The 15,210-nt window shown below is 47.3% G+C and overlaps 1 protein-coding gene across 15 annotated transcripts in view; it reads left to right on the forward strand.

Annotated features, from left to right (window-relative positions):
* Katnip (katanin interacting protein) overlaps positions 1 to 15,210 on the forward strand; it is a 166,341-nt gene that overhangs the window by 39,877 nt on the left and 111,254 nt on the right. For 13 of the 15 annotated variants that reach the window (XR_015630535.1, XM_087571703.1, XM_087571723.1 and 10 more), the window contains 1 exon segment: positions 8,151 to 8,227. Coding sequence is in view for 10 of the 15 variants with exons in the window: in XM_087571703.1 (XP_087427829.1) it covers positions 8,151 to 8,227 (77 nt within the window). In the remaining 5 variants the exon portion in view is untranslated. 15 annotated transcript variants of the gene reach the window in all.

The raw sequence follows: 15,210 nt of genomic DNA on the forward strand, positions 1-15,210 counted from the left end.
CTCAGTGCTTCCCGACACTCCTGCCCTCTACTCAAGCAAACACCTCATGGCTTCCTGTTTGGTTGGTTTTAAGGGCAGTTGTCCTTGCTGTGTCCTTGTACTTCTTGTGGTCCTGTGCCATGCTCTGCATCTTTGTCCCCACGGTGGCAGGCCCTTGGAAGCCCTGGTTTTTCTATTCTTGCTGCTCTTGCTCACCTGTGGTCTTGATCTGAGCATCTGCTTTCTAAAGAGCCTCCTCTCTGCACATGCTGACTATCCTGCTCAGACACAGCTCACACCATCAGGAAGCTCCTCGGATCCCCATAATAGTCACATTTCCTTTCCAAGTCACATGTGGTATCAGTATGCACTGATGCATGCAATGGTGTGTGTATGTGGAGAGTAGCTTGTTTAAAAACCTATCTTCCCTGACAGACAATCAGCTCCATAAAGGAAGGGCCATATCCTGGCAAGGGACAGGAAGGTTGGGGGTGGGGGTATGGGGGGAAGAGGGTAAGGAATGACCTGCCACATCTATATTCTTAGATAGGTATTATGAAAGCTGGTGCTGTCCGGCTTTTTTGGAGTATTTTTTGTGCTTCTGGGGCTCAAGCCCAGGACTCCCAAATGGCAAGCTGAATTTCTTGACTAGCCCTTTTTGGTGTTTTGAGATAAGGTCTTGCTATATTTCCCAGGCTGGACTAAAGCTCAGGTTTCAGAGTATCTGGGATTTATGTGTCCATATACTAGAGAACAGAACGTTGAACACAAGTGTTCAATGAAGAGCTGGGATTTAGGTGCCAGTGTACTAGGGAACTTATGAGCATAAATTCAGTGTGGGTCCCTCGATCCTGGTGCTTGCCCCTAGACGAGAGAGATGTTGGCACCTGGCATTGGGTGTACCAGGTACCAGACATGCCTCCATGTCACTGTGTCTGTGGTCAGACAGCACGTTCTGACCATAGTCCCTGCTCCAAGATGGACTCCAGGTCCCTTCACATTATGCTTTCTTTCACATGCACTGCTCTGCCCATATGGCTGTCCACCCCACTGTCCTCACCCAGTGAGCTCCTTTTGGCCTCCGTGTTGTGGGAAGCCCACCCAGCCACCATAGGCAATGCCATGCTCTGCACCCTACTTACTACTGCATGGCACAGACACCTTTTCTGTTGTCTACCACATGGCATGAGACCAATCGTTCTTTTTCCACCTCTTAGTTTTTTGGAGATGGGGATTTCAATCTTCCTTCTTTTCCTTCTTCTTCCTTCCTTTCCACAAACACTCTGTCACCTCCTTGTATGTGCTAGGAACCAGCAGCCCTGAGAGATAGAGTGAGGAACCTGTGAGTAGTGTCTCTGCCTTTGGGGCTGAGCATCCTTTCTTTAGGTGAGACCATAGGCAAATGAGCAGATGTTTACAGTGAGAATCACCAGCCTCAAAGGAGGGGGTGGGGTGGGGCATAAGACTGGGGTCATAGGGAACAGCCTAGAAGAAGTACTTGGTCAAGTAAGCTCACACTCCCTGCAGAAGGCATTCAAGGTAGGGGAGGCAGCAAGGGTAGCAGTCTGGAGAATAGACTTCCCTGAAAACAAGCCACATGTGACTCATGGGATGTAGTAGGAAGACAGAGATGAGGCCCATGGAGACTACTGACAGCACATTGCTGACATTTATCTCTGTTTCTATCTTGTAGCTTGATGCCTGGCTATAGGAAAAGCACTGGGAACAGTGGTAGGATTAATCGGAATGTGCCCCCCCCCATTTCTCCCTGCTTTTGAGGTCTGGTGGTGGCTCCAGGATAACACCAGCTCAAGCAGCCATGCCTGCTGGGTGAGGAGTGATCAGAACTGTCTTTGGATAGAGTCCTTTACCTGGGAAAGGGTTGGGGTGTAAAGTAGGCAGGTGGAGCCTAAGATTGGAGGCTACAGAGGGACACTGCCACCTTGGTCATTTTTTTCTCTCTCTCAGGTCCAGAGACCATTCCAGCAGGACTACAAAGCTCCAGTAGGTGAACTGTAAAAGCCATTCTCACAGTATTGTAGGGCAGGATGCAAACATAGTATTCCTTCCTTGTCAGTCAAAGTCTGTGTACAGTGCATGCCTGAGTCCCCTCCCTCCAGCTTCTTGACCACCTCAGCATAAAACCATGGGCTTCCTTATGAGCTGCCTTGGGACCTGAGTCTGACTTTGTCTGATCTGGCCACCTGCTGCCTCCCACCACCTAGTCCACATACCTTCAAGATCAACTCTGTGACTTATAGATCATCTCATTAAAGAGGTCTTCATTTTCAAGAAATATTTTAAGTTTTTTCTTTTATTGTATATTTTCTTTATTTACATGTCAAATGTTATTCCCTTTCCCAGTTTCCCCTCTGGAAACCCCCTATCCCATCCCCTCCTCCCTGCTTCTTTGAGGGTGCTCCCCCACCCTCTTCCTCCTTCCTCCCCGCTCTGTCATTCCACTACACTGGGGCATCGAGCCTTAACAGGACCAAGGGCCTCTCCTCCCATTGATGCCAGACAAGGCCATCCTCTGCTGCATATGCGACTGGAGCCATCAGTTGCTCCATGTGTCCTCTTTGGTTGGTGGTTTAGTCCCTGGGAGCTCTGGGGTGTCTGGTTGGTTGATATTGTTGTTCTTCCTATGGGGTTGCAAATCCCTTTAGCTCCTTCAGTCCTTTCTCTAACTCCCCCATTAGGGACCCAGTTCTCAGTCCAGTGGTTGGCTTCGAGCATTCGCCTCTGTATTTGTCAGGCTCTGGCTGAGCCTCTCAGGTGACAGCTATATCAGGCTCCCATCAGCATGCACTTCTTGGCATCTGCAGTAGTGTCTGGATTTGGTGACAAATATAGGATGGATCCCTGGAGGGGGGGCAGTCTCTGAATGGCCTTTCCTTCAGTCTCTTCTCCACATTTTGTCTCCGTATTTCTTCTTGTGAGTGTTTTGTTCCCTCTTCTAAGAAGGACTGAAGCCTCCACACTTTGGTCTTCCTTCTTCTTGAGCTTCATGTAGTCTGTAAATTATATCTTGGGTATTCCGAGCTTTGGGCTAATATCCACTTATCAGCGAGTGCATACCATGTGTGTTTTTCTGTGTCTGGGTTGCCTCCCTCAGGATGATATTTTCTAGTTCCATCCATTAGCCTAAGAATTTCATGAAGTCTTTGTTTTTGATAGCTGAGTAGTACTCCATTGTGTAGATGTACCACATTTTCTGTATCCATTCCTCTGTTGAAGGACATCTGGGTTCTTTCCAGCTTCTGGCTTTTATAAATAAGGCAGCTATGAACTTAGTGAAGCATGTGTCTTTGTTGTATGTTGAAACATCTTTTGGGTATGTGTCCAGGAGTGGTATAGCTGGGTCCTCAGGTAGTGTAATGTCCTATTTTCTGAGGAACCTCCAGACTGATTTCCAGAATGGTTGCACCAGCTTACACTCCCACCAACAGTGGAGGAATGTTCCTCTTTCTCCACATCCTGGCCAGCATCTGCTGTCACCTGAGTTTTTGATCTTAGCCATTCTGACTGGTGTGCAGTGGAATCTCAGGGTTGTTTTGATTTGCATCTCCCTGATGACTAAGGATTTTGAACATTTCTTTAGATGCTTCTCGGTCATTCGATATTCCTCGGCTGAGAATTCTTTGTTTAGCTCTGTACCCCATTTTTAATAGGGTTATTTGATTCTCTGGAGTCTAAATTTCTTGGATTCTTTGTATATATTGGATATTATATTGGATATTAACCCTCTATCAGATATAGGATTGGTAAAGTTCTTTTCCCAATCTGTTGGTTGCCGTTTTGTCCTAATGACAGTGTCCTTTGCCTTACAGAAGCTTTGCAGTTTTATGAGGTGCCAATTAATATATGTCTGTGTGAGGGGGTTATCCGCACAAGTGCAATGCCCTTCGAGACCAGAAGAGGGCATTGGATTCCCCAGTGGTTCTGAACTGCCTAATATGGGTGCTGAGAGCTGAACTTGAGTACACTGGAAGACAGAATAGCATCTTAACTACTGAGCCGTCTTTCTAGCTTCCACAAAGGCCTTCTTGAGCCACTGGCAGAAACAGTGCCTGCCAGTGCTCCTGCTCACTGGCTCCCACCCCCCCCCTCGCCCCTGAACTGTGAGCTCCAGCTACTGCTGTTCCATCCCAATACCTTAGATGCACACCAGACCGAAGTAGGTTCTTGAGAAATAGTGAAGGATGCATGGATTTGTTAATGAGAGCTACCCCTCCCTGCCTGGGGTGTGGGGTGTGTGAGGTATGAATGAGGGAGTCCTGCCTAGAGGGTCCTCAGGCACAGTTCCTGTTTAAGCAGGTCTGTATTTACACCTGTGGTTGCCTGCTGTTTATGGGGTGCTTATATTTTCCACTTACAGCTCTTGTAGAAGCTTCCTTTTAAAGTAAACTCACTGAAGGTTTTTAAGTCCTCTGTCTTCACCAGACTAGAAGGTAATTTATAATCCATGGAACAATTTTACAAGAGAATTTTTCTGAGAATAAAAAGAAATAAATGTGATTTTTTTCTATCAGATGTGGGTTGAAAAGGATTCCTCAGATGGCTACAGGGAGGGTACTCCTCCCCCCCATAAAATCCAGTATTCTGAGGCATAGAGTCCAGGGGGAAAGCCTAGATTTCAGATCTGCATGGGGACTATAAACCCTGAAGCCACATATGAAATCTCCAGATCTGTTTATCAGGTAGTTGTGGCGCATAGCCAGGAGGGAATGGTAGCCTGAAATAGTCAAACACTACCCCAGGGTCTCCCTTTATTTAGTTGCCTTGGGGAGGAAAAAAACATTTGCTTTTTGTTGTTTTGTTTCACCTCTAGGGGGCAGCCTCAGCTGCTGCTTTAGGTCTTCATTGTTCTGCTTCTGTTTGCAGTATAGGCAAATTGGGTATAGAGGATTTTTGAGGGAAAGAGTCCATCAGATGGGTTAGCAAATGTGGTTGAAACAGGCTTAGAATTTTGACATTCAGCTAAAATGAACGGAGGAGTCAGCACTCAACACTAGAACATGACAGAATCTCCAGGGACACGGAGACATTGGATCTGGGTGGGTTGTGAAGAAGAGTTTTACTTTAAGGTACATGTAGTCACCCTTCTTGTGGGCATATGAGCATTAAGAACATGGGATCATAAGCTGCAGGGTATATCTTAATACTGTGTACTTGCCTAGCATATGTGAGGCCCTAGGCTTGGTTACTAGCATCATCAAAAACGTGAGGACTTTGGAAAACCATTAGCTCTTCTGCCATACTGTCTAGAACTCTAGACAAGTTAATATTTACACAGTTCAAACTGTCTTGAATAAAGACAGGAGTGTAGCTGGGCATGGTGACACATGCCTGGAATGCCAGCTATCAGGGGCAGAGGTAAAAGGATGGCAAGTTCAAAGCCAGTCTGAGTCTCAGAGCAAGTTCCAGGTCATTCTTGGCTATAAAGCAAGATCCCACCCCACAAAAAGAAAGGGAGGGAGAGAAGGAGGGAGGGAGGGAGGGATGGAGGGAGGGAGGGAGGGAGGGAGGGAAAGAAAGAAAGAAGAAGAGAAGGGCACCATGTACTGTCTTTTATTAATAAAAATAAAAATAAAAGCTACCCAAATGATAGAGCAGAAACTCCACCAATGAGGCTAGGAGACAGGATACTCAAAGTGTTCTGTAAATTAGGTCTGGCACCGCTCTGGCTTCAGGGGTCCACTGTGTTGTTGTTTGAGCCTGGAGCTGGTGGATTAGAGGTTATGTGAGAGGAGTGGGGCTTTGAAAATCCTCTAACAACCAAGGCCTGGCCACATCCTCTGAGGCATTTCTGGTCCCCTGTGCTGCTGCACTTGTACATTTTATAATGATTGTGTGTCTCTTCAAAGAGATGTGTGTGTGTGTGTGTGTGTGTGTGTGTGTGTGTGTGTGTGTGTGTGTGTGCCGTGATGCACTCAGACCCTTTGCAGAATGTATTGGTTCCCACTCACCAAGAGGCAGATGCCACTCGAGAGACATAGACCAAGGCCACCCAGATAGCCCACTTCTTCCAGCCCCTGGAATGTTTCATTCAATACCATAATGTATTGCTGATCACTTTAATATTTCAGAATGGTTATGTAAATTGCTATGGAGTTGGTGGTGTTTGGGAATAGGGACAGCATGGATTTTCTTGTCTCTTAAGTAGGGCAATAACAACTACCTCAAGAACTGCTACAAACATCAAAAAAGAAGGCTGGGTGTACTAACTCCTCCCCAGAGTCGGGATGCTACAAGGATCTCTCCTGGTGCCGAGGTCTCTCCTGTACTTTCCAGCATGCTGGGAGGTGCCAGACTCAGTCCAAGAGACACAGGAACCTCTTTAGGCAGTTCAGGAATCCAGTGAGTTCTACCAGTTTTTAAAGTGTCTTCTAATTTCACAATGTCACTCTTTGTTGTTATTGCTCACTGGCTGGGCAGCTGGGTTAGCTAGCATGAAGTCCAGTGACACTCAGAGGTTTGAGGGGCTGGAGATGTGGCTTAATGGCAGAGCATACCTAGTACAGGGTCTTGCTTGTTTAAATGTAGTTCACAGGCATCAGCTGGGAACTGGTTAGGGATGCCCATGGGGCCTACCCTTCCTCCTGAGACAGAATCTCACAGTCCCAGGGTGACGTGTGTACACACCAGCAGAAAGTTGCAAGAAGTAAGGCTTGCTGGGTAAAAGGGAAAGTGTGGCTGACAAGGGAAGAGGTCAGCAGATGGCCACAACCTGGGGTTTGTAGGACATGGGTAGAGAAAGGGGGATTAAGCCATTAGCACTGGTCTGAGAATAGCTGTCAGTATTCCCCATCCCAAAGGCCCCATTGCCTGGCAACTGGAGGGAGAAGGGAAGATCGAGAGGGAACCAAACAGATGTTTAACATCCATAGCTGAAGCTAGAGGAGGAAAGTTGGTTAGAGAAGGCCCAGGCAGAGAGCTCTGCAGGAAGGGGTCCTAGGGCTGTGGATGTCAAGGAAGAGGCTGGGAGGATAGAGGAAACTGAGTGCCCCTGGCCAGGCCTGCAGGAAGCATGGAGAAAGAAGCAAATGCACAGGTGCTCCTTTGCTCACCCAGGGTTACACCCCAGCAAGCCTGGTATACGCTGGAAATACTTTAAATTGAAAAGGTACAGAGGATCCAAGCATGACGTGCATGCCTTTATGGATATGAGTACTCTATTTGCATGACAGACAAAGTATCTGATCCAATTACAGATGGTTGTGAGCCTTGTGGTTGCTGGGAATTGAACTCAGGACCTCTGGACAAAGCAGCCAGTGCTTTTAACAACTGAGCCATCTCTCCAGCTTGGTGCATGCCTTTAGTCCCAGCACTCCATAGTCTGAGGCAGGAAAATTGCTGCAAGTCAAGGTCAGGATGAATCCAGGGACTGAAGAGAGTGTTGGGAATCTCTCCCCATCACTTGACTTTGCTATCTTTGCCACCGTTATTCTAAGGCTTTTCCAAACCTGAGCCCTGAAAGGGAAGAACAGCTCCTTCCCCAGAGTATCAGCAAAGTTCCAAGGCTGACCTGCCTTGTTCTTCCCTGTGGCTAGGCAAGGTGTATGATGATTGTGCTTCCAAGCCAAGGCTCTGTGGCAGTGTGTGTGTGTGTGTGTGTGTGTGTGTGTGTGTGTGTGTGTGTGTGTGTGTGTGTGTGTGTGTGAGATCATTGGGGATTGCTCTTGAAATGAAAACTGGAGGTCCCTTTTCATCAGCCAGGTTGGGGTGATCTGGTGGTGATGACTGAGATGGCTGAGTAGTTCAGAAAAATCTGAGATGCCAAGGTTTGTTTGTTTATTAATTTTGGTTGGGTGGTTAGTTTTTGGCTATTTGTTTTTTGAGACAGCATCTCACTATGTAGCTGTGGATATTCTGGAAGATGCCAACTCTTATCAGAGCCCTGGACTTCATAAGGCATGAGGAGACAGTAAGGAGGCTGGGGAACCAACCTTCTTTCATAGATTGGTAAAGCTGTGTAAGCTTGAGACCCGCTGGGCTTCCACACAATCCCTGGAGCTCTGGGTCGCCAGAGTGATATACCAAGGGGAACCGGCCCTTCGTCAAGGTTGGCCTCCCAGCTCAGCTGGCTCCTGCAGGCTGTGTACAGCGCCTTGCTTCAGTGAAGGTGTTCCTGCATTTTGTTCTCACCAAACTCTGTTTCTTCTTTTCAGGGTTACAGTAAGGACATGGTGACAGACTTTGATGAGAAACATGATGAGTATTTAATATTGCTTCAGCAGAGAAACCGGTAAGAGCAAGCTGCCTGACGGCAACCCTTGTTATTAATCAAATAAAAATTTATTTTGATTTATTAATAGCACACGGGAATGGGGTCCCCCTCCATGCAGAGGCTAAGGTTATTACCAGTACTTGTAGCTCCACACCTCCCCCAACCCCCACCCTACCCAGTGCTTTACTTACACTTTTGATTGACCCATAGCAAACTGTTGGCTGTGCAGGAACCACCTCTTGTCTCATGATAGAGGGATGGGATCAGGGGCACTGCAGACCCTTGTGCATCACCTGTGTGTGGTGGCCGGCATCTCTTGGGTGTCAACCTTCCCTGGAAAGCTAAGTCTGTGGGAGTGTGAAGCCAGTTTACCTGTGACCAAAGGTGCTCTGGTATCATTTAAAGTTGGGGGGGGGGGGGAGTTGGTATTCGGCTCCTGTTGCAAAAGCTTAAAGCACTCAGTGTGTAGTGGTCAAGGTCATAGCAACCTGGCAGGATCTGAAGGCCTCTGTTCTTCTTCAAGGCCAAGCAAGTTTATTTCCAGCTCTCTGTGGTTCGTATTCAGACCTGAACCTTCCTATGAGCTAGATGTGACAACTCAGAGCCTAGGAGTCACTTGGTGTTAAGGAGCTGGAGCAAGGGGTCACCTGGAACTTCCCTTTCCATACTGCTTGGCACTGCCATGGGGTTTATAGAGACATGGGGAGAGGAGGGGCAGAGAGCCTCCATACTGGAAGAGAAATTAGGATCTAGATTGATATTTTGTAATATTGGTAATGAATTCAAGTCAAACCACAAGCCAAACAGAATTCTTCAGAGCCACCAAACAAATCCGCCTGGGTTGGGAAGACCCAGCAAAGGCAGGAATTAGAATCTTTGTGTTATGGGAATATTCCTGTCTTGCAGGTAAGTGGTCTGAAAAGTGTCACCTCAAATCCCATTTAGTTTTTATCTGGCTGTCTGGATACCTTTTGGTTTGGGGAGCCATTGTGATGGTCTTGGGAGTGTAACACATTATTTTGTAACAACTCCACCAGTTGTAGAATTTCATCAAGACCCCTGACTCTAGGCTGAGGATGTGGCTTAGTGGATAGAATCCTTGTAAGGAACTTTGTAAGAAACGGTGTAAGGAGTCTTGGGTTCAGTCTCTAGCACTGTATAAAACCTGGGTGTGGTGCACATGCCTGTAATTTTGGCATTTGCGAGATATAGGTAGAATGATCTGAAGCTCAAAATTATCCTTGGCTAAATAGTGAGTTCAAGGCCAGTCTGGGCTACATGAGACCTTGTCATTCATACACACACACACACACACACACACACACACACACACACACACACACACATGTATGTATATATATATACACATATATGTATATATATATATACGTATATATGTATATGTATATATAATTTGTGTCTATGACAACAGGCTCACACCCTCATTTCCAGATATACCAAGTCAGTAGGTAGTGCCCAGCCACTTAGCAGAACTTTCCCATCCTCCCAGGGGCAGGTAGCTCAAGTGAGAACAGCAGATAGCTCATGCTGATTAGACCCCCATGGGTGTTTATCCTGGCATTTATGGCAGGGGGTTGGATGTTTTTATTCAGTCTCTGGCAGGCTGGATGCTGCCACTGAACACCTGGGTGATGGTTTAATCATCCTGGGTGCTCATCTGGGGAAAGAGTGTCATAGCTCCTCATGAGCAGATTGTTTCTCATTAATTGGGGATCAATAAGTGCTATCCCAGAGCTGCCAGCTGACAGCAGAGATGGGAATTTCACAGACAAGATTGCAGTATTGAGACAATTAAAAATGTATCACAATTGAGTTGCTGTAAAATGGGGTGGGAGTGGGTATCACTGGATGCAGGAAATAAGAAGCTGGAAAGGGAGCCTACCAGGAACTTGTGAAGAAGGGGATGCCCTAAGCAGCGGTCAGTTCAGCCTCAGGATGCCTTTTACAAAGTGCCAGCCACAGCCTAGGTGCCATTGCTCACCGGCTTGTCTTTAGGCCACCGAGACAGGCAGGTGGAGTGATGGCACCCATCAGACAGACAAAGAAGCAGGCCCCATTGTAGCAAGTAGGAAGTGGTGGAACTGGATTATACTTTATTTACATTTTTTGACATTTTCATTGTGATCAAAAGGAGAGAAAGCTGCCAGGGCTGCCAGTGGCCCAAATATACTAGGACTTGGTGGGACAAAGGTGTGGATTACTTGGAGACCTATTTGTGTGCCTGGCATGATGGTAGAGGCTGAGGACTGACTGCATTGGCTCTCGGGAAGAAAGTGATCCCAGGATGCTTAGCTGGCATTGAGCAACTGGGAAGGGGGCATTGCTAGCAGAGATCTGCTCAGGATGTGTCTGCCGAGAATGCTGGTTGGCATGAGTGAGCCTTGTATTCATTTGTTATTTCTGAGTGCTTTCCATGTGCCCACATCACCTAGGAAAGGAACTAGTGCACGAAAAAGGACACAGACTGTGCTTCTCATTTTGTTTTGACATTTAAAAATTATTTATAGAAGGCATGTACATCATCATGTGTGTGTGGAAATCAGAACTGGCAGGATCCAGTTTTTCCTTTCACCCTGTGACTATGAGGAATTGAACTTAGATCTTCAATTTGGCAGCCAGCACCTGTACTAGTTGAGTCATCTCACCAGCCCCATAGTTATTATTAGTTAGCAGCTAACTAGTTTGGTTGTAAAGCTAAAATCCCATGGTTACGTGGGCTTACAACTAGGAAACAACTGGCTTATGGAGTGAAGAACTCAATTGTGGGGACTGGGTGTTTATGCCCACCTAGGCCCTAGGCTCTATCACCACCATGGCCCTCTGACTTCAGGCATACCTAGTGCCAACGTTTCCCCTCTGTTTTCCCATGTAAGAATCATTCTCAGTCGTGGCCCTCACTGATCCAGTAGCTGCCTCTCTTCTTTCTTTTTCTTGAATCTCCCCACCTGGGATAACAGGTCATGGTCTACAAACATGGCCCCTTGAGTTTCCCTCAGCGACCTTTCTCTAAGACCAAATAACATACTTACCAGACTCTTGGATCTGGTGAAAATTTCCCCTCCACTCTCCACACTGCAGCCCCCTCTGCTGCCAGCCGATTAGACATGAGCCTAATCTTCCCAGTCAGTCCTCATCACTCAGCCCTTTGATCATGCTGCTCAGTCTTGCTCAAGTCTGCCCCGGTGTGATTACATCTCCACTGAGGTAAGTGACCAGGATCACTAAGAGGGTGCTAGGACCAGACAAGGCTGCCACATCTCTTGAACCTCCCCCTTGGCCCTCCCTAGCTCTCCTGACAGCACATGATGACTCTCTGCTTCTGCTACAAGCAAGGTGGCTTCATGTTCACCCTACCCCACCAGGGAGCTTATCCTGGAAGAGGCTTGGGCTATAACATCTCACCTGTCCCCTTTCTCTGCCCAGCAGCTCTCCTCACCTTCCAAACACAGCTTCTGAGAGTTCCTTCAGGAGCAGTACCTCTCTCCTCACTCCACGTTGCTTGGGTGGGAGTGACTCTAAACCAGGCCCAAAGGAGCCCTCTGCAGGAGGGGCTGTACTGGAAGCATTAGGAACGAAATGTTCTCTTCCTCATGTGGATGGCAGGGCAGCAGTGGGCAGGCTCGGCTCTGGACAAGCAGGGACCCTACACCCTGGACAGCTCTATACAGCATAGCCATCCATTTTAAGAAAGCTGCTTTCAGTGGTGCCACCTGAATGTCACTGCACTCAGCTGCAGCAGGGCTTTTTTTTTTACCCATTCTTTTCACAGTCTGAGTAATTATCTCCTAATTTATCAGTTTCAAACATCTATATTCTCATAAATCATCCTCCTTAAGTAGAGGCCCACATGCAGTGCCAGCCCCAGATCCTGGGCCAAGGGACAGGGTTTTAACAGTAATATTGGATCCCAAGGCAGTCTCTGGGAGGAAAGTCAAGGTGTGTCCTTCACCTGGCAGGTCTGTTGGTGGCCAGCTGCTGACTCTTCTGAGACCTCTATCTATAGAGCTCTTGCACTCCCTGTTCCCAGGAGTGTGCTGATGGCTGTTTGTAGATCAGCACTTAGTGACTTGTGTTTTCCTTCTGTTCTACATTGTTGCCCAACAATCAGGCACATTTCAGGCTGGCAAAAGATAAGCAGTCTGTAATCAGTGTTCCTGCCATCTTTGTTGAAAAGATGGATGTGTCAGCTGCAGAAGAAATGGCTGAAAAGTAAACAAAGAAGGCGTCCATAAGCCACCATCTTCTTCCATGACTGACGTCATCTTCCACTCAAGGCCCACAAACCCAAGGTTTTTCTTCCAGTTTTATACTTAGCACACACGTACTCTGTTTTGATTTGATTTGATTTGATTTGTTTGTTTGTTTGTTTGTTTGTTTGTTTGTTTGTCAAGACAGGGTTTCTCCATGTAATCTTGACTGGCCTTGAACTGATAGAGGTCTGCCTGCCTCTGCCTCTGCCTCTGCCCCTGCCTCTGCCTCTGCCTCTGCTTCTGCCTCTGCCCCTGCCCCTGCCTCTGCCCCTCCCCCTGCCCCTGCCCTTGCCCCTGCCCCTGCCCCTGCCCCTGCCCCTGCCCCTGCCCCTGCCCCTGCCCCTGCCCCTGCCCCTGCCTCTGCCTCCCAAGTGCTGGGAATAACGGAGTACACCACCACTGCCTGGCCCATTTGATTAATTTTTAAAGTTAGTGTACAACATTAATTTCATCATGGCATCTGTATATACATAGCTACCTCTCTCTTCTATTTACTGTTTGGTGTGTATAAGTGTATGTGTATGTTTGTCTGTGTATGCACACATGTGTGTACATATGGAAGTCAGAGATCAACTTAGGTGTCATTCCCCAGTGGTTGTTGACCTGAGGCTTGCCTTGTCAGTCAGGCTAGGGCCCTGGGATGACAGTTTTGTGCCACTTGGCTTTTTTTAGATCTGAGTTTTGTAGTTCAGGCCTTCACGCTTTTTGGAGAACATATCAGTGAGTAATGCCTACCCCCACCTAGTAAGGAGACCACAGTGTGTCCTGGGGTCTTTCCTGTGACTGCTTCAGCACAGTGTCCTGGCCTGTACTCCCTGGCATCAGGCCCTGACATGTGTTCAGCATTTGTTGATCTCAATACTAACCCTTTTCATGCCCAGAGTTAGTGCTTGAGAAGTGCTGGAGAGTGCTTCCTGGGAGAAGGTCAAATCTGCAGCACTGCCTGTTTTCCCAGTCCGCCTGAGGAGGAGCTGTGAGCTGTCGGCAGTGTCTGACCTTGCCAGTGGCCAGACTGTCTCACAAGCTCCAGGAGTGACATGTCTTTAGTGATGACTCTGGAGTTAAAGTACCCCAAGTTTGCATCTCACCCCTGCCACAGAGCAGTTGGGTGACCTTGGGCAGGTGTCCCGCCTTCCTTGTTTATGGAGAGGGGGGAGAGGGGTACTAAAGTAATCACGAAGAGCAATGTCCTCCTCAGTTGGAACTTACTCTCATGTTCTGTGTTTGTGTTTGGCGGCTCACAGAAACATGTGTACCAGCATTCCCGTGCGCTCGCAGTCACTCACAGATGAACGAGGCTCGCAGAATATCTTAGTCGCTTGACATGCATTGTTTGCAAAGACAAAGTCAGGGAGCTTTTGGTCTTCTCATTATCTCTCCTATATAGCTGTTGAGGGACACTATATATCTTGGTTTGCAGTTCTGCGCTTTCCTTGATCATTTTTCTGTTTCAGCTGGCCAGATGTGTGTGTGTGTGTGTGTGTGTGTGTGTGTGTGTGTGTGTACATGAATGTGGAGTCCATTTTGTTCCATGGGTACATTTACTTTGTTTTTGAGACTTTAGAGTCTCTTACTAGCCTGGAACACAGTGATTGGCTGGAGTGGCTGGTCATTGAGCCACAGCATGTGCTTGTCTCTTCTCCTCAGCCTTATTTGTCGTTTTGACTTTTGAGACCAGGTCTCACTATGTAGCTTGGCCAGCCTGGAATTCACAGAGATGCCTCTGTCTCCTGAGTACTGGGATTAAAGGCCTGTACTACTGAGTCTGGGGATCGAACTCGGGTCCTTACACTTGCAAGGCAATCACTCTACCAGCCGAGCTGTCCCCAGCCAAGTGAATTTACTTTTGTCTTGAGGCAGAACCTCACTTTTTAGCCCAGGCTGGCTGTTCCTGCTCCCAGAGGTGGGATTACAGGTATAACCACCAGGCCTGGCAGGAAGGTGCCTTTAAACACAAACACAAGCATGTTGATTGGATGACCAGTTGATGAAATGCTGTGGCCAGACCTGGCAAGAACCATATCCAATTTCTCCCTAGAGCCATGAGTCAGCACAGGGTAGTTCTGTATTCATGATGGCTTCCAGGACGGTAACCTAAAGCCACTGTCTGTGCTAAGAGTCGAGTTTGGTATACCATGCTTACCTCAATGTGATGGGTATTATATTAAAATTTTGTTAACTTGAGGCCTAGAGAGGTAGCTCAGCAGTTCTGAGCATTGGCTGCTCTTCCAGAGGACCTGGGTTCAAGTCTAGGACCTCTATGGAGGCTCACGACCCTCTGTAACCCCAGTTCCAGGGACCCAACACTCTCTTGTGACCTCTATAGGCACCAGGCACACACATGGTACACAGACATAAATGTAGGCAAAACACCCATACATATAAAATAATAATTTAAAATTTTTACTAACTTGCTGGGTAATTAATCACTAAAGGTGAAACCCACTTGTCAACCTGAGAATCTAATGACTGATGTATAGAGGTATTTGTAAAGACTCTTAAGAATCAAGTATTCTATAGCCATGGTTCTGGGAGGAGCCTAATGAAGACAGTGTGTACTGCTTTGAGACAAAAAGCAGAACAAAACAAAGCAATGTCATATCAGCAATGAGTTAAGGACTGTCATGGTTACTTTTAAATTGCTGTGGTAAAACACATGGCAACTTATAAAAGAAAGTGTTTAATCAGGCTCACAGTTTCTGAGCGGTAAGAATCCTTGTACCATCATGG

The sequence above is a fragment of the Rattus norvegicus genome, chromosome 1, assembly GCF_021556685.1.
Source record: "Rattus norvegicus strain SHRSP/BbbUtx chromosome 1, alternate assembly SHRSP_T2T, whole genome shotgun sequence".
Lineage (NCBI taxonomy): Eukaryota > Metazoa > Chordata > Mammalia > Rodentia > Muridae > Rattus > Rattus norvegicus.